Source organism: Pinus tabuliformis, chromosome 6 (genome assembly GCF_031772625.1).
Source record: "Pinus tabuliformis cultivar Carrire ecotype Pingquan chromosome 6, CPIR1, whole genome shotgun sequence".
NCBI classification, from domain to species: Eukaryota; Viridiplantae; Streptophyta; class Pinopsida; order Pinales; family Pinaceae; genus Pinus; species Pinus tabuliformis.
In genome coordinates, this window is record NC_142292.1 from 1,918,507,404 (window position 1) to 1,918,526,850 (window position 19,447).

Below are 19,447 nucleotides of genomic sequence, written 5' to 3' on the forward strand. Positions count from 1 at the left end.
ACATTTAATATAGTTATATATAAAATTTTCCTTAGCCATAATTTCGTAGCACTCCTTAAAAATATGTTTTTCGAATTTCTGAAAGTTGAAACAACTTGTCTCCCTTCCCAATCAATTCTACACGGACTTGAATGGGTATTTAGCACAAGGAATGATTTCATACACCTTTCTTTGTCTATATTTTCAAATTATTACACATTTGGCAATCGAGAACCAGTCTAAGATGGTTTTCACAACATTCCAACGCAGGGTACATTGTTTTACTCTAACAATATTCAAATCACCACACACACGCCTACCAAAACACAATAGACACTCCTTCATAGGGTATTGGAACCATTTCAACAAGAATACACACAATGTATGAACAAACCATAACTATTTATGGCTTCATCCCTCAGATTATTAATATATTTTGTTGGAATAAGTACAAACTTCCAAAGATAAATGACAGAGAGGAATCAAATTACAATTAAAAACAGTTCGTAAGAAGTCAACGACTTGATTCATTCAAATAATAATAACTTCTTGTCCCATTTTCCATCCAATTTCACCATTCACACAGAAAAAACACTTTCCTATTCACATAGATGGAAAGTACAACGATTTGCAATCCCAGGACTACAGTTGCATAGAGGAATGAGTTCTTATCTTCTATCCCTCTCTCTTCTCCTCTCTCGGGAGCTTCTCTTCTTCTTCTCTCTTCTCTTCTCCACTCCTCTTATCAAACACTCATTCTCTTTAAAATGAAAGCTAACATGGGACAACCAAGAGTCAAAAGAGATGAATTGTTTCCACTTCTCCACAAAATAAGGAAAACTGAAACTATATTTACATAAGGAAATAATTCCTCCAACTTATTTTAAAAACAAAACTCACTTCCTAATGTAAATATTCACAAAACATTTAAGATTTCTCCCAGCATCACCATGTGACCATCACATCACGTTGGAAAGTTTTTGGTCCAGTCTTCATCAAATTTGTGCTCCATCTATGCACCTACATCATAGGCTAAACAAAGCCTCATTGTTAATCTATCAAATCGTAGCCTACGTATGTGCCCAAGTGGGATCAAAGGTAAGTAGCAAAAGGTTAAGTCACTATGCCTTAAAGTTGTTCACTTCAACATGAAGGGGAGATTGCCTTTGTATTATGCAGTTTGTCACTACAAGGAGGAAAGGAAACCCTTACTATCAACTATAAGTGCTCAATGCACAATACAGGGTAGAACTGGTCAAGGCATTCTATAGCTCAATGTAAAGGCTATGTGTGAGTATGTTCATGCTCAATTTGGAATTGACATGTGTCCCTCTTAAAATGAAAATAAAATATTCTCTAAATAGAAAAATAATGTCAGCTATAACCAACATAGATCAACACACATTATTTTTTGTTATTAATATATTTTTAAGTATAAGGTTTTGACAACTTTGAAACTTCATATATATCTATATATAGGGAAAAAATGTTAAAAGAAAAAAAATTAATGTTGTATATAATAAAAAATCCTATATGGGTTATGAATAAAATATTTTAACATAAATTGATATTAAAGTATACTTAAAAATATATTAATAACAAAAAAACCAATTTGATGTATCCTAATAAAATGGCTCAATATACATGTTATGTAAAATATTTTATATATTGTTTTAATATATATAACAAAAAAAATAATTTTTATTATTAAAACTTTTAAAACAATATTAATATTTTACAATTTAATTTTTTTATGTATATATTTTTTTTGTCCACTCCAATACACAATGGTAATATTTTACAATTTAATATTTTTTAAGTATAATTTTTTTTTCCCAAATCCAATGCAATACAATTTAGACTACGCTTACAGCTCAACGTCATGTGAATGTAAGTAAGTTACACTTTTTATTTATATATATATATATATGTTACACATATTTAACTATAGGTAAGTTATATTTCTAACATCTATATATTTAATATAGTTATATATATAAATTTTTCCTTAGCCATAAACCTCCTATGCATGGAAACGCATTCGTCACGCCATCGGGTAACTCTGTTAGAAATAACAATTTTACTAAATCCATCCTCCATAGCTTCTCCAAGCCTACAAGGATCTCCTGCCGTGTGGGGGAAATCAGTTAATATTCGACAATTTAGTTATTGAAAACCACATATCCACCGTGGGATCTTAACCAAGACTCTACAAAGGAGTGCTTAGCTCTTCCATAAATTTCATGTCTTTAGTAATTCCTTCATATATATATATGACATCTAGGGGCTTGGAGGCCCTTATCCCTACCCTGTCACTTACTATGCCATTCAGTTACTATGGAAATAAAATATTAAAACTCATCCCTACCCTGTCACTTACTATGCCATTCAGTTACTATGGAAATAAAATATTAAAACTCAAATGTTGATTAGGTTGAATGTTATAATAGGTGTTGTCTATCTTTGCATGATAGATTTTTCGTTGGAATATCGTAATTTTCTTTTTTAATTAGAATGTTGGAATGTTTGAATTGTTTTTATGGCGGAAATGGATTTAACATCATCAAAAATTCCTGGAGCACTCAAAATTTTGAAGTTAAAAAATTTCTAGCGGATTTTGTCATAACCTTGCCAGAATTTCCATTATTTTTCTAACTAATTTATGTGTTTTTTAGACTACACTATTATGATATAGAGTTTCCATTATTTTCCTAACTAATTTATGCATTTTTTAGACTACATATAAAGTAAATAAAATTTTTTATAAGTAAATAAAATAATTTTGTAAATGAAACATCAGTAGGAAATAAAATATTAAAATTCAAATGTTGATTAAGTAATCAACCTTAAATCGATATTCGAGTACCCTGAGGGCAGGGACTCAGGGATTTTACATTCAAAAATCACTGAACCATGTAGGGTTTTAAGGATGGGATGCCTTTTACGGAATGATAAAGAGATTTAGACGTTTTTTAAGGGTTTTGGTAATGCAAAGTCTTCTTCGCAAATTTGTTTAGTATGGATAATGGAGAGAACACGTTATGGACAGGTGAAGCACGAAGATTGAGATGGATGGGCAGGTGGAATCCCAATTATGCACCTACTATGAAAGATAGAGCGTGAAAGAGCGTATGGGAAACCCAATTTCCACTGTATTATAATAGTAGAGAACGTGGTCAGCGTCGATAAACGTGCACGGCTGTGGAAACTCCGTCGGTAAACATATCAAGAATATTGTAAAAAATTTGAAAATTCGAACATATTGTAATACTGGGGAACCTCATTGACAATATTAAAGTGCAGAACCTGCCAAAACATAGCGAAGCCAGAGGCCTCCACTAGCTGTATAACTAATCACTAACCAGGGGTGAAGGGTTTGCTTTAATGATATATGTATATGTACAATGCTATCTAAGGTCTTTCATTTCAAACATAATTTCTGCATGCTTCTGAAACTCCAATTCATCCTCCTCCTCTGCAATTGTTGTGAGATTTCTATTTAGCAATTCGCAAAATGGGTGCATCCTCCTCCATTGCTGCCTCTGCCTCCGACGCTGCATCCTCCTCCATTGCTGCCTCCGCCTCGACCATTGCCTGTTGGGGATTTTTAATGGGAAAATCCCAAAAACAAAGAAATTAAACTCCACAGAGGCAATGCTCTGTTTCACCTCCATAAGATCTTTTAGACAGCAGAAACAAAACAAAAAAAAATTATTTGCACCAGACAGAGTTTTCACACACCACACATTTCTATTCATTAATAAAAGCAACTGCTATTACAATCTTTTTCCTCTCTCTCAGAGGGATTCACCGAGAACATTTAACAAAAAAAATACTCTGTCTTCTCCTGAGATTTTACACTGCTGTGTGTAGAAATCTCTTTTACATTCACTGCTGTAAAAACAGACTTCAACTACAGAAAAATTACTTTTACTGCTGTGTGGAAATTATACAGATTTTCTTCACGCTGCTGCGTGGGTTACAATACATCGCACTGCTGTGCCTCACTCTTCAATTTCATTACATCGCACTGCTGTGCATTACCATACCTCTTCTACATTACAATACACACAAAAAAAAACATTACATATATATTCATGGCAATAAAACAAAAAGACTTACATACGTCTCCACTTGCCATGCTTCCGTAAAAAATAAAAAGAACAACAAAATTAAATGTTTTTATCAGGCTTTACTTGTGCCCATACTCCCGCTGAAACAAAATTAAAAACTTCATCAAAACTTACCAACCCACAGTAAATAGCATTTACTGTTTTACTGACATTTACTGGCGGTAAGTGAAAAACTTTTACTTCACGTATAATTCATTTAATGCTGGCCCATACTTCACCCTTTGAATTTAATTAGATCGCATCGCAAAATCCATTTAATCGGAACACAAAGTTGGGGCACACACATATGTTGCGATCTACGATATGCGATCGGATCGCATCGCAAATAAACTCATGTTAAAGACCCCGACCCTATGATATTGCCGATAGCGATGTGCCGATGCGATATCGGCGATCGCTCATCGCAAACACAAAAGCTCCTTTATAATTCCTTCACTTCGACTTTGCCGATGCGATATCGGCGATCGCAGTTGAAATTATATTTTCAACACTCCCCTTTAATTTCAACTGTCGGGCATTCAATCATACCCAAACACTTCCTCAAAAATTCAAAGCTCTTCTGATCCAATGGCTTTGTCAAGATGTCTACGACCTGTTCCTGAGTGCTGTAATGTTGCAAACTGATTTCTCCATTGCTTACCAATTCTCTGATATAATGAAACCTTGTATCAATGTGCTTCGTTCTCTTGTGAAACACTGAATTCTTTGACAATGCAATAGCTGAGTTATTGTCACAAAAGATGACTGTCGCTTTTGCCTGCTCTTGGCCTAAGCTTCTCAACATTCTTCTCATCCACACTGCTTGACATGCTGCTGCTGTAGCTGCCACATATTCAGCCTCTGCTGTAGACAATGCTACAATGGACTGCTTCTTAGAAGCCCATGAAATGGCTCCAGAACCCATATGAAAAACATAACCGGAAGTGCTCTTCCGATCATCTACACTTCCAGCCCAATCGCTATCAGTGTAACCAACCAAATCTGAATGTTCTGAGGCATGATATAGAATTCCAAACATTTTAGTGCCTTTGACATACCTCAAGATTCTCTTTGCTGCCTGCCAATGTGCCTCCTTTGGCCTCTCCATGAACCTGGAAATTAAACTAACAGCATACATTAAATCAGGCCTAGTTGCTGTTAAATACATAAGGCTGCCCACAATACTTTTGTACAAACTAGGATCAAAATCCTTGCTGCTGTCCTCTCTCCTGAGTTTTAATCCCATCACTGTGGGAGTGATGGCTGCCTTGCATTCTTCCATCTTAAATCTGCCCAAAACTTGATTTACATATCTCGCTTGAGATATAAAAATTCCTTTTTCATTTTGATCTACTTCTATGCCTAAGAAGTATCTCAACAAACCCATATCAGTCATTTCAAATTCATCCTTCATGACTGATTTAAAATTCTTAATGAGCTGATCATCATTACCTGTGAAAATAACATCATCAACATATAAGACCACAATCAAAATCTTACCATCCTTTTCTTTGATGTAGACGGTGGGTTCTCCTTCACATTTGTCGAATTCATTATCCAGTAGATAAGAATCTATCCTGCTGTACCATGCTCTTGGCGCTTGCTTCAGCCCATAAAGAGCCTTCTTCAATTTGCACACTTTGTGCTCTTCACCTTTCTTCTCATATCCGAGAGGCTGTTCCACATAAACCTCTTCTTTTAACACTCCATTTAGGAATGCTGATTTCACATCCATTTGGTAGACTTTCCATTTGTTTTGTGCTGCTATGGACAGCACTGCTCTCACGGTTTCCATTCTTGCAACCGGGGCGAAAGTCTCCTCATAATCTCTTCCATACTGCTGCTTGTAGCCTTTAACAACCAGCCTTGCTTTATGCCTTTCAATCTTGCCTTCAGCATTGCTTTTGGTCTTGTAGACCCATTTCACACCAATGACTTCTTTGCCTTTTGGTAGCTCAACCAAATCCCATGTTTTGTTTCTCTCTATGGCATTCATCTCCTCATCCATAGCTTCTATCCATTTTCTATCTTTAATTGCTTCTTCGAAATGAATAGGATCATCAACATGACAAAACAAGGCAAATAAGGAATTCATTCCTTCTTCATAAATGTCACTTAGATTTCTAAACTTCTTACCTCGTTCACTTGGTGTGCAAGTGCTTGAAGATGCACTTGAGTTTCCTCCTTGTGGTGTGCTTGGAGAAGCACTCTCATTGATCCTCAATGGTGTTCCTTGCTGTCCTTGTGTTGTCCTCAATGGTGTCCCTTGATGTCCTTGTGTTGGCGCTGCTGTTTGGGAATGTATTTCAGCCACTTCCTCTTCATCTTCATCATGAGACAAACAGTTCTTGACATTCACTGTTTTCTCTATGCTTCCATCCCAAGCTTCCTCTTCAATGAATTGAACATCTCTGCTTACAAAGAACTTCTTGGTAGATGGGATGAACAGCCTATAGGCTTTGGATTCATCACTGTATCCAATGAAGATACATTTCTCCCCTTTGCTGTCCAACTTCCTCCTTAGCTGATCTGGTATGTGTGCATAGGCCACACACCCAAAAACTCTCATGTGGGTGACTCCTTGCTTTCTCCCACTCCATGCCTCTTCTGGCACTTTGTTCATGACTGCTTTTGTAGGACACCTGTTCAGTATATAAACTGCACTATGTACAGCTTCAGCCCAATACTCATTTGGCAAATGCTTTGCCTTCAACATGCTCCTCGCCATATCCATGATGGTCCTGTTCTTCCTTTCAGCAACTCCATTTTGTTGTGGGGTGTACCGAGTTGTAAACTGTTTATGAATTCCATTTTCTCTACAAAATCTTAGGAATTCCTTGGAGATATACTCACCTCCTCTATCAGTTCTCAAAACTTTTATATGCAGCCCGCTTTGGTTCTCCACAAGTGCTTTGAAATTTTGGAATTTCTCAAACACTTCACTTTTGTTTTTAAGGAAATATATCCAAGTCTTTCTTGTAAAATCATCAATGAATGTCAAGAAATATAGGCTGCCAGCTAATGATGGAGCTTGCATTGGTCCACACAAATCTGAGTGGATAATCTCTAAGGGTGTCTTTGCCCTTATGCTTTTACCTGATGGAAAACTTTCTCTATGTTGTTTTCCCAATATGCAGCCTTCACATAGGCTGTCCGGCTTCTCTATCAATGGCAATCCTTTCACCATTCCTTTCCTACTCAACAAATTCAGACCTCCAAAATTGAGATGTCCAAATCTCAAGTGCCACAACCAATTCTCATCCTTTGGCACGCTTTGGAAAGCCTCTTGGGTAACTGCTGCAATTTCTCCTTTGTTTTTCAAATCTGCCCGGATCCTGAGAGGGAACATCCTGTTCCTTGTCATCTTCACTTCAGCAATGCATCTTTTGCTGGGTGGTATGTCCATGATGGTGCACACATCATTTACAAAATAAACATTGTAACCCTTTTGGATAAGTTGTCCAACACTCAATAGGTTACATCTCATTCCGGGGACATAGTAGACATCTGCTATGGTTTTCCTTTCTCCTTGTTTTGAAAATATTTTTACCTCCCCTTTTCCCATAACAGACACTTTACTATCAGTTCCTAGTGTGACCTCTGATTTCAAATTCTGATTTAAGGCTGAAAAGAGGGCTATATTCCCTGTCATATGGTTGCTGCAACCTGAGTCTAAAAACCATATGTCTTCACTATGTGTTTCAGCCATGTTACAAGCTAACAGGACATTTTCTTGACTGCTGTTTTCTCTTGTAACATTTGCATTCTGTCTGTTGTTCATATCATGATGTTTCTTTCTACAATCACTAGCATAATGTCCATACTTTTTGCAATAATAGCATTGAACATTAGATTTATCATACCTTTGTCCTTGAGCATGATGTTGATCTCTTTGTTGGCTGCTGCCTTGGCCTTGGTTCTGATTTGGATTGCTGCCTCTTCCTTGTGCATTTGATGAGCTGTTCCTTCCTCCTCTGTTCTGGCTTCTGCCTCTTCCTCTTCGGTTTCCTCTTCCTTGACCTCTTCCTCTTCCAAAGGACATCTGGGTCTTGAAGGCTTGCTCAAGAGATGAGTTTTCATTCCTACTCAACCTCTGCTCATGTGTTATCAGTGATGCATGTAGCACATCAACTGAATAGCTTGAGAGATCCTTTGTCTCTTCAATGGTGGTGACTATGGCATCAAACCTTGAGGGTAAGACCCTCAATATTTTCTCCACAATTCTTCTGTCTTCAATGGTTTCTCCATGAGTTCTCATTTGTGTGATTACACCAATCACTTGAGTGAAGAATGAGTCAATGTTATCTGACTCCTTCATGTTCAAGTTCTCAAAATCCTTTCTCAGCAATTGTAGTTTTGCTGTCTTCACTCTCTCCATGCCTTGATAGGCTGTCTTAAGGGTTTGCCATGCTTCATTGGCTGTCTTAGCTGCTGCTAACCTTGGAAACATACTTTGGTCTACTACTAGATACAACAACACACGGGCTTTTGAGTCCTTCTTCCTATTGTTCTTCAGCAGATCCTTCTCTCCCTGAGTTAATGCATTGAACTCAGTTTCATCTGCTGGTTCTTCAAAACCTTCTTCAACTATTTCCCATAAGTCTTGGGAGGCAAGCAGGGCTGTCATAGTTATTGACCAATAATCATAGTTCTTCCCATTAAACTGTGGGAGCTGGGTGTTAAACAAACCCATACCAGTGCTTGTGCTGGCCATTCCTTGACTGTGTATTTAAAAAAAAATTGATTGTTTCTTTCAGCAGCAACACAAAGAAAAATCTTTAAGAAATACCTGAATATTCTCTTGACTGAGCCTTCACTTTGCTTGAGAAGTTTTACTGCTGCAACAGGTCCTTCTTTCAGCTTCTTTGTCACCTTCAAAGAGCCTAAGCCTGCTCTGATACCACTGTTGGGGATTTTAAATGGGAAAATCCCAAAAACAAAGAAATTAAACTCCACAGAGGCAATGCTCTGTTTCACCTCCACAAGATCTTTTAGACAGCAGAAACAAAACAAAAAAAAATTATTTGCACCAGACAGAGTTTTCACACACCACACATTTCTATTCATTAATAAAAGCAACTGCTATTACAATCTTTTTCCTCTCTCTCAGAGGGATTCACCGAGAACATTTAACAAAAAAAATACTCTGTCTTCTCCTGAGATTTTACACTGCTGTGTGTAGAAATCTCTTTTACATTCACTGCTGTAAAAACAGACTTCAACTACAGAAAAATTACTTTTACTGCTGTGTGGAAATTATACAGATTTTCTTCACGCTGTTGCGTGGGTTACAATACATCGCACTGTTGTGCCTCACTCTTCAATTTCATTACATCGCACTGCTGTGCATTACCATACCTCTTCTACATTACAATACACACAAAAAAAAACATTACATATATATTCATGGCAATAAAACAAAAAGACTTACATACGTCTCCACTTGCCATGCTTCCGTAAAAAATAAAAAGAACAACAAAATTAAATGTTTTTATCAGGCTTTACTTGTGCCCATACTCCCGCTGAAACAAAATTAAAAACTTCATCAAAACTTACCAACCCACAGTAAATAACATTTACTGTTTTACTGACATTTACTGGCGGTAAGTGAAAAACTTTTACTTCACGTATAATTCATTTAATGCTGGCCCATACTTCACCCTTTGACTTTAATTAGATCGCATCGCAAAATCCATTTAATCGGAACACAAAGTTGGGGCACACACATATGTTGCGATCTGCGATATGCGATCGGATCACATCGCAAATAAACTCATGTTAAAGACCCCGACCCTATGATATTGCCGATAGCGATGTGCCGATGCGATATCGGCGATCGCTCATCGCAAACACAAAAGCTCCTTTATAATTCCTTCACTTCGACTTTGCCGATGCGATATCGGCGATCGCAGTTGAAATTATATTTTCAACATGCCTGTGCTTCCACCACTGCATCCTCATCCATTGCTGCCTCTGTCTCCCCCTCCCCCGCTGTTCAGTGGTACAAAGTCTTCATAAACCATCGCGGCGTTGATGTGAAGAAAACCTTCGCCAGGTCTCTATACCTTCGCCTTCTAGAAAAAGGATTGAGGTCCTTTCTGGATCAAGATGAAATGCAAGCGGGATACAACTTTCCTTTGCAAATAGAAGATGCTATCAGAAACGCCAGGGTCCATGTAGCCATCTTCTCTCCCAGATACGCCGAATCATATTGGTGCTTACATGAACTTGTACTCATGTTGGAGTCAAAGGCTCCTATCATTCCTGTCTTTTACCGTGTCACGCCTGCTGAGGTTCGGTGGACGCAGGGCAAAGATAGAAAGTATGCAAAGGCCCTAAAAGAACTGGCAGAGAAGAGAACTCATGAAGGGAAGTTGCGATATGACTCCAACATCATTGAAAAGTGGAGAAAGGCACTTTCTACTGTTGCAGACAATAGCGGTTACGAGCTAGAGCTCCGCAATGGGTGAGAACTCAACCTTCGCTCTCTAGATATGGTAATATTTTGTATTTGATTAATAGATGTAGACGTTCTCACAAGTTTTTTTTTTATTTTCTTTTAAATAACTAGCGAGGAGTTGGAGCTGGAGCTGGAGCTGCTAGATAAGATTGTTGAATGTCTGTTGAAAATGTTGGGAAAACCAGAGTTGCACGTAGCTGACTATCCAACAGGTTTGGATTACAAGCTGAAAGAATTTGAGGATACAGTCCTGTTGCAGCAATTGCAAAGCGGGAAACCTCAGGTCGTGGGGATCGTGGGGTTAGGTGGCATGGGAAAAACAACTTTGGCAAAGCAATTCTTCAATAAGAAGAAATCATATTATCTTAGATCCTGCTTTTTATCTGAAGTCAAAGATCATGCAGCCTCTTTAAATTTGCTGCAAACAAAACTTTTGAAAGAACTGACTAATAAGCCAATAGACAGTGTTGATAATGTTCACGAAGGTAAAAATATGCTCATACAGGCTCTCAAATCCTCTAATGCTTTGATAATCTTAGACGACGTGGGCCATGTCGATCAGGTGAAAGCACTTCTGCCTGTTGAAACTCATGATATCTGTCCGGGGAGCTTAATATTGATTACATCTAGAGATAGGGGTGTTCTCAGAAGCGCAAGAGTGGAAATATCATCAACTTATACGCTTACTGGTCTTAACACCCAACACTCCAGAGAGCTCTTTTGCTCCCATGCCTTCAGCCAAGTCTATTCCCCCCCGGAATATGAACATCTGATAAATAAGTTCTTAGAATCCTGTGATGGATTGCCTTTATCGTTAAAAGTACATGGGGCACATCTTTATGGAAAAGACAAATCAGAGTGGGAAGACGAATTGGGGAGTCTTCCAAGGGAGGTAAAGGGAAGCCTTAAAATTAGTTATGATGACCTCAATGAAGAGGAACAACATATGTTTTTAGACATTGCATGTTTTCTCCGAGGACAGCTCAGGGATATGGCCACAAGCATATGGAACGGATCGGGCTGGAAAGGGAGAAAGGGGTTTCAAAATCTACAGGATAGATGTCTTGTGGAAATTGACAGTAGGAATCGCATATGTATGCATGAGCACCTAAAAGATCTCGGAAGAGATGTAGCTGAGAAGTTGTACCCATTTCGTCTTTGGCGTTGGACACAAAACGTTATGCATTATTTGTCACAGCAATCATCTGTAAGTGTTCAGTCATAAAATTTTAGATTATTCAACAAAAGTTTGGGATCGATTTTTTTAAAAATATCGATAATTTTAATTCATTACTTGTGTTAACGATCGTTTTTGAAGAATGGTCAGGTAATAACAGTGCGGGGACTAAATCTTATTGAAAATAATGATTACGGTTCTATATTGCGCCGTATTGCTCCCCAGATGTTGAGAATTCTTGATACTGAAGGTACTGTGTTGGAGAGCACTTTGGGAACAGTGGAGTTACCCGGGATTTTATGGCTCAGGTGGATAAAGTATCCATATTCTTCCCTGCCTTCCTGGATTTCAGTGAAGAACTTAAGGTATCTTGATGTGTGGGGGAGCGAATTAAACACATTGTGGAAAAGTGAAAGCGAATCACAGGTGATCAGAAATGTTAGTTTCCGTGTTATCAGAAATGTGACCAGAGTGTTTAAATCAATTTCAAACAGTTTTTTTAAGATTTATCTGTAACCTATGTTTTAATATCTTTCTTGTGTTTAAACCATTGAACCTCGAACATTTTGCAGCTAGCAGTATTTTTGGAGGTGTTGACGGTACAAGGGTGTCAGAAACTCAAGAGCATACCCGGGTTGGGGTATTATACAAATCTTCGGTGGCTAAATGTTTCTCGGTGCACTGAGTTAGAAGAACTACCGAGTATGGAAGCCTTAACATCTTTAGAGGAGTTTTATGCATTTGGATGTGTGAAGCTGAAGAGGATAACAGGGTTGGGACAGTGCACAAAGCTTAGGCAGCTCGATGTTGGTCAATGGTCCGAGTTAGAAGAACTACCGAGTATGGAAGCCTTAACATCTTTAGAGGAGTTTTCCGCATTTGGATGTGTGAAGCTGAAGAGGATAACAAGGTTGGGACAGTGCACAAAGCTTAGGCGGCTCATTGTTAGTCAATGCTCTGAGTTAGAAGAACTGCCGAGTATGGGAGCATTAACATCTTTAGAGGAGTTCAAGGCATTTGGATGTGTGAAGCTGAAGAGGATAACAGGGTTGGGACAGTGCACAAAGCTTAGGCTACTCATTGTTAGTCAATGCTCCGAGTTAGAAGAACTGCCGAGTATGGGAGCATTAACATCTTTAGAGGAGTTCGGCATATGTGGATGTGTGAAGCTAAAGAGGATAAGAGGGTTGGGACAGTGCACAAAGCTTAGGCTGCTCGATGTTCATCAATGCTCCGAGTTAGAAGAACTGTCGAGTATGGGAGCATTAACATCTTTAGAGGAGTTCAGCGCATTTGGATGTGTGAAGCTGAAGAGGATAACAGGGTCGGGACAGTGCACAAAGGTTAGGATGCTCGATGTTCATCAATGCTCCCAGTTAGAAAAAATACCGAGTATGGGAGCATTAACATCTTTAGAGGAGTTCAGCGCATGTGGATGTGTGAAGCTGAAGAGGATAACAGGGTCGGGACAGTGCACAAAGCTTACGCTGCTCGATGTTGGTCAATGCTCCGAGTTAGAAGAACTGCCGAGTATGGGAGCATTAACATCTTTAGAGGTGTTCAGCGCATTTGGATGTGTGAAGCTGAAGAGGATAACAGGGTCGGGACAGTGCACAAAGCTTCTGGTGCTCAATCTTCGTGAGTGCTCTGAGTTAGAAGAACTACCGAGTATGGGAGCATTAACATCTTTAGAGGAGTTCAGCGCATTTGGAATCTGGATGTGTGAATCTGAAGAGCATAAGGGGGTTGGGACAGTGCACAAAGCTTAGGCTGCTCGATGTTGGTCAATGCTCCGAGTTAGAAGAACTGCCGAGTATCGGAACATTGACATCTTTGGAGGAGTTTAACGCATTCCAATGTGTGAAGCTAAAGAGGATACCGGGGTTGGGACAGTGCACAAAGCTTCGGAGGTTCAGTGCTAGTAAGTGTTTAGAATTAGAAGAGTTGCCGAGGATGGAAGCATTGGTATTTATGGAGAAGTTTCTGGTAGCTTCATGTGTGAAGTTGAAGAGTATACGGGGGTTGGAGCAGTGGGAAAAGCTTAAGGTGCTCAATGTTGCTGACTGCTGGGAGTTCGAAGAGCTGCCTAGAATGGAAACACTGTTATCCATGGAGAGATTTTACGCAGACGGATGTGTGAAGCTGAAGAGCATAAGGGGGTTGGAGCAGTGGGCAAAGCTTCGGGTCCTCAATGTTGCTCGGTGTTCCAAGTTAGAAGAGCTGCCAAATATGGAGACATTGGCTTCTATCGAAGAGTTTGACACTGCTGGCTGTGTAAAGTTGAAGAAGATACAGGGTTTGGAGCGGTGGACAAAGCTTCGGGTGCTCAATCTTCATGAGTGCTCTGAGTTAAAAGAACTACCGAGTATGGGAGAATTAACATCTTTAGAGGAGTTCAGCGTATTTGGATGTGTGAAGCTAAAGAGGATAAGAGGGTTGGGACAGTGCACAAAGCTTAGGGTGCTCAATGTTGGTCAATGCTCCGAGTTAGAAGAACTGCCAAATATGGAGACATTGGTTTCTATCGAAAAGTTTGGCGCTACTGCATGTGTAAAGTTGAAGAAGATACAGGGTTTGGAGCGGTGGACAAAGCTTCGGATGCTCAATCTTCATGAGTGCCCTGAGTTAAAAGAACTACCGAGTATGGGAGCATTAACATCTTTAGAGGAGTTCAGCATATTTGGATGTGTGAAGCTAAAGAGGATAAGAGGGCTGGGACAGTGCACAAAGCTTAGGGTGCTCAATGTTGGTCAATGCTCCGAGTTAGAAGAACTGCCAAATATGGAGACATTGGTTTCTATCGAAGAGTTTGGCGCTGCTGCATGTGTAAAGTTGAAGAAGATACAGGGTTTGGAGCGGTGGACAAAGCTTCGGGTGCTCAATCTTCATGAGTGCTCTGAGTTAAAAGAACTACCGAGTATGGGAGCATTAACATCTTTAGAGGAGTTCAGCATATTTGGATGTGTGAAGCTAAAGAGGATAAGAGGGTTGGAACAGTGCACAAAGCTTAGGGTGCTCGATGCTGGTTTCTGCTCGGAGTTATGGAGAGGTTTTACGCATGTGGATGTGGGAAGCTGAAGAGGATACGAGGTTTATTGCAGTTGACAAGTCTCAGAGAACTAATTGTCGTTGGGTGCAATGAATTAGAAGAAGTGGAAGACGTTGAACATTGTACATGGTTGGACAAGCTTGATCTCTCTAGATGTCCCAAATTACAATGTCCCCTGTGGGAGTAGTTGACTGGTTTCGCAGGGAATTGAAGGCAAGCATGCTAGCTACATGAAAAACAAACAAAGAAGACGCAGTGTTTGCGACGCAGCAATAGCCATTACATATATACAATGTAAACTTTATATTTAATTATACCATATATACATATAAATAAGAGAAAGGCTTCCATCAGTTATTATCTAGTTCGTGTTTTTGATAAAATAGTAGCATGTTTATATATTAATGGGAGCGCGGTAACATGAAGGGAAAGTGGCGGTGGCATCCAATCATGCTTTGAGACTTTACTCGTTATTTTTTGAAAATTGAAATTTTTTGGGGAGCTTTTTATAATAATTAAAGATGAAATTGTTAATTTTTTTTTAGTTTTTTCAGCACGGTTTATTTAAAATTTAGTTGAATTTGGGAAAATTGTAATGTAATGTCCATGAGTGTGTTTGGTTTTTTTAGAACTTAAGTTCAGTCTTACTTTTATAAATGTAATTTAATTTTTTTTAAAGAGCAAAATATAACTTATTAAATTCTATTTTTCATGATTAATACATAGTTGATATCCGAAACTAAACATATCATATAAGTTTAATAAAAAGACATCACATAGTATTAATTAAAAAATTAAAATAAAAAATTGATATGCAAAGATATACTCGATCAAAATAGATTAAAATAAAAAATATAATGACATGTTTTGATTGTTTCTTTGGCTAATAAATTAGAGGATAAGCTGATTTTTTTGGGTTAAAGTCTTTTTTATATATTATTAGTTTTCTTTGTTTGTTTTTTTCAAATTAAAAATTGGACATTAAAAATTTCTCTTTTAATTCATTAATATTATATATATTACATTACATATTACACTTTTCTTTCACTCATATTGCAAAGTGAACATACATATCTGTTAATTTTTCACCTAAATTATAGAGTGGACACACATACATAATAATTATAAAGCATGTGATTAATAATATTTTAAGTAGGCTTTGAACTTCTAAGACAAATGGTTGTTATTCATGTTGAAATTAAAGTTATGTCAATGTGTAAATAAGGCAAAACATAATTTAATCAAAACTCAATATATTAAATTATGAGTTTTTCATATTTTTTATATTCTTTGAAAATAAGGAATACATACATCAAATTTATAGGGATTTAAATGTGGGTAGACATAAGTGAAGATGAAGACACCACCTATGGCTTGTTTGATCTAAATGCATTAAAAGCATGCAAATAAGATGATAGAATTTATAAGTCCAAAGGTTCACTTGATGTTTACATGCCTCTTTAAAATGTGCATATGCAACCATAATAAACACATTACTTCCCTAAGTAAACTTAATATAAAATTGTAGATACAACTATCATTTAAATAATTGCAAAAATTATTATTATAGTGTTGTATCCTATGTTTAGGATTTCATTCTACATGAATATATTTGGTCTTCCTAATACTCTTTAAGATGAAAGAAAATATTATAAGAGCGATAGAAATTAAATGAACTTGTTAGTCGCTTGGTATATTGCTAACTAATACTTCATGATCATCTTATATGTGTGTTATGTACTAAAGAGCTCGAATCAAAAGAACATTTTATTTTTTCATGTCTCATCTACTATGAGACCATGATAAATAATATTTCTATGACATACCTAGCCCTCCTTGTGCTTGGTTAAGGATACAGAGTGCACACACACAAACACACATCCTTCATAAATACAATGATTAGTTATGATAATATAATTTTGTCTTAACGATTAAAATTAGACTTTATTAATCTATAATTGTCATCACATCTTTTGATTGTTTGTCAAATTAATAGCTACAAACATTTTATGCAACAACAAACAACTGTAGAGTTTTTCTACAACAAAACTTACATATAGAGTCATTATATCTTTCAAAATATAACCTGAGTATTTACAATTTCAAGTGGATGTATCTCTTTTAATATAGGGTACCTATTCACCAAAAATCAACTTGACCCATATTACATATTTGGACTTCTAGGAAATTTTGTAGATGCAAGTGTTTTCTATTGCAACAACTTGACAATTTTTGCTGCAACCACCTTACATTTTTTGTCGGGATGCCCCCCTAGGATGATCTTCTTTGCGTGGATTGTATATTACAACAAGAACCTGTCGTGGGACAACCTAAGGAAAAGAAGTTGGCATGGCCCAAGCAGGTGTTCGATGTGCGAATCTGACGAAGAATCAAATCTCCACATGTTCTTCCAATGCAATTCCTCTCAACAAATCTGGTATGATCTGGCCATTATTTTTGGTTTTCCTCATATTGTTTTTGTCTCTATCCATGCAGCTTTCGACTGGTGGCGCAACCAACGGAAGCCAAAGTGTCTTCTCATCATCATCATGATATGGTGCGCCTGGAAATGGAGGAACCACAAAATTTTCCGTGATTCCAAAGTTCCCTATACTTACATCCTCCATCGCATCATTGCTATTTATGATTCAATTTCAAAACAGCTGGCCATTTAGCTTCGGGATTGTCTCATCTCAATGGTTTCTGCTTTTTGAAAATCGATGTTGTTGTCTTTCAATAAGGCACTCCGAATATGTACATGCTGCCTGCTTTTTGAGACTTGTTTTAATACTGCTTCAAATGTGATGGAATATGTCCACATGCTGCCTGCTTTTTGAGACTGTTTTGATCATCTGCCCATAGATGCTTTCTCAAACATCCTAGAAGTGGCTTCATATGCCACCATTATGTATCTTATGATGGCTTTTATATTGTCTTAATATAATGCATTTCTGCTTTTTTTCTCTGAAAAAAAAATTTCTATAGAAAAGCATGATGGTCAAGTAGAAAAATAGCATTTCATTATGTTCATTAAATAAAACAAATATCAATTTTAACAAACTCAAGTGGACTAAAGAAAACTTGTCTTCAGTTCTCATAATTTCACAATTAGATTTAGAACAAGATAATAAAATTCAAGGATCATATCCTCTTACGAACTTAATGTAGAGACATACACAATAATACATCCAAGAAAGAGTTTCTATGGGTTTTGAGTTATAGTACACATATGTAACTATTAATATGACAACATATTGTTAATTATTTTTCCTCTTTCCAACTAGGCTTCTAGCTTTAATCAATATCGCAATAATTAATAACATGTAAGATGTGCCACTACAATTTTGCTCCTACAACCCTTCACATGGAATTATTATAGTAAATTCTAGGATTTCATATAGAGATGCCAATGAAAATATACATGTAGAATTTAATTTCCATAACCTTACATATGCCTTTTACTTAGACAGTCCTTTTAAATTTTAAAAATTAGCTATGTAAATAAAAGGATAGATTTCTATAAGATCTATGTTGGCTTGAGGGGGCTTGGACCCAGGTTCAGAGTTAGCTCCGCTAACCAACAAAACCCTACACTACTGGCCCTTTCGGCAACAACCCGTGTAGTGCAGGCTGCAGTCTCACCCGAGGCAATATTGGGGGATGCTAGAACTAGCTTTCTGTATCCAAAGGACTATGCGATGTGTTTCTATCAAACTTAGGGCTTTATCTTGACCTTCGCGAACCATAGCCATTAAAACCCGAAAATTACATCAACTAATAGTTAGCAAATCTATGTCCTTCGTTGATTATGCTAAACATTCATAAGATCATATAATATGAACATATCTACTTCTTCATGAATCTATTAAGCACGTTTCCAGGTTACTTACATTCAACAGATCCAAAAATATAGTAAACTCAGAGATAAATAGTAATACATAGATACACATATAATTATTCAAAACCGGTCTTTATTATGCTTAGATCTTCAATTAAATTCCTTTCCAACCCTGTGCATACAACTATAGGGGCTCGTACACTCAGTTACGGACTTACCAAGGTCTCTGCGCACATAGCTGCAGGAGCCTTCCCCTTTGCCTAAGTACATAATAGACAAAACAAACCAAAATCTTGCACTTATATCTCTTCTATATCATGCCTTTATGAATCTTCTATGGCTTCTTTTATATCATTCTCCATTACAATACCATGGTTCGCAAACCATAGGCAGGTCTCAAAACAACTTGAATCTTAACAAACTAAGGGGCTTTGACCTGCATAAAGCCCCTTTGACTCCTATCGACTTGTGCTACTCACGCTCCACTCCTCAAAATGCAGAGACTTTACAATATTTAACAAAAATTTACAAAATTTGACCCTAAGGGACCCCATCCCAACAGGCCCCCAACACAAAGTCATGACTCGTCCCGAGTCACTCTGCTGGTGTTGTCTCAATATTTTCTTGCAGACCGCTGAAATATCTCTTCAATGCTTGAAGATATGTTGTTCCTTGTGTAGCAGGTTGATGAACCTCTTCGACCAATTTTTATGTGGTTGGACCTTCGACTGTAAGGCCCATGGTTCTCTGAGCCTGTTGCAGGGCCTTCCTCTTGCTCTGGACTATCTATGAGAGTTGGCTTGCCTCATCGGCCCATGGTTGCATCCTTGAG

General features: G+C 37.6%; 1 protein-coding gene across 1 annotated transcript in view; it reads left to right on the forward strand.

Moving 5' to 3' along the window:
- The window catches only part of LOC149266860 (TMV resistance protein N-like), a 28,415-nt gene extending 16,524 nt beyond the window's left edge, over positions 1-11,891 (forward strand). The window contains exons 3-4 of the mRNA XM_089409385.1: positions 10,091-10,557; positions 10,663-11,891. Coding sequence (XP_089265511.1) covers positions 10,091-10,557; positions 10,663-11,776 — 1,581 coding nt within the window. The 3' untranslated portion in view covers positions 11,777-11,891. The remainder of the gene's footprint in view (positions 1-10,090; positions 10,558-10,662) is intronic.
- The last annotated feature ends 7,556 nt before the right edge of the window (positions 11,892-19,447 follow it).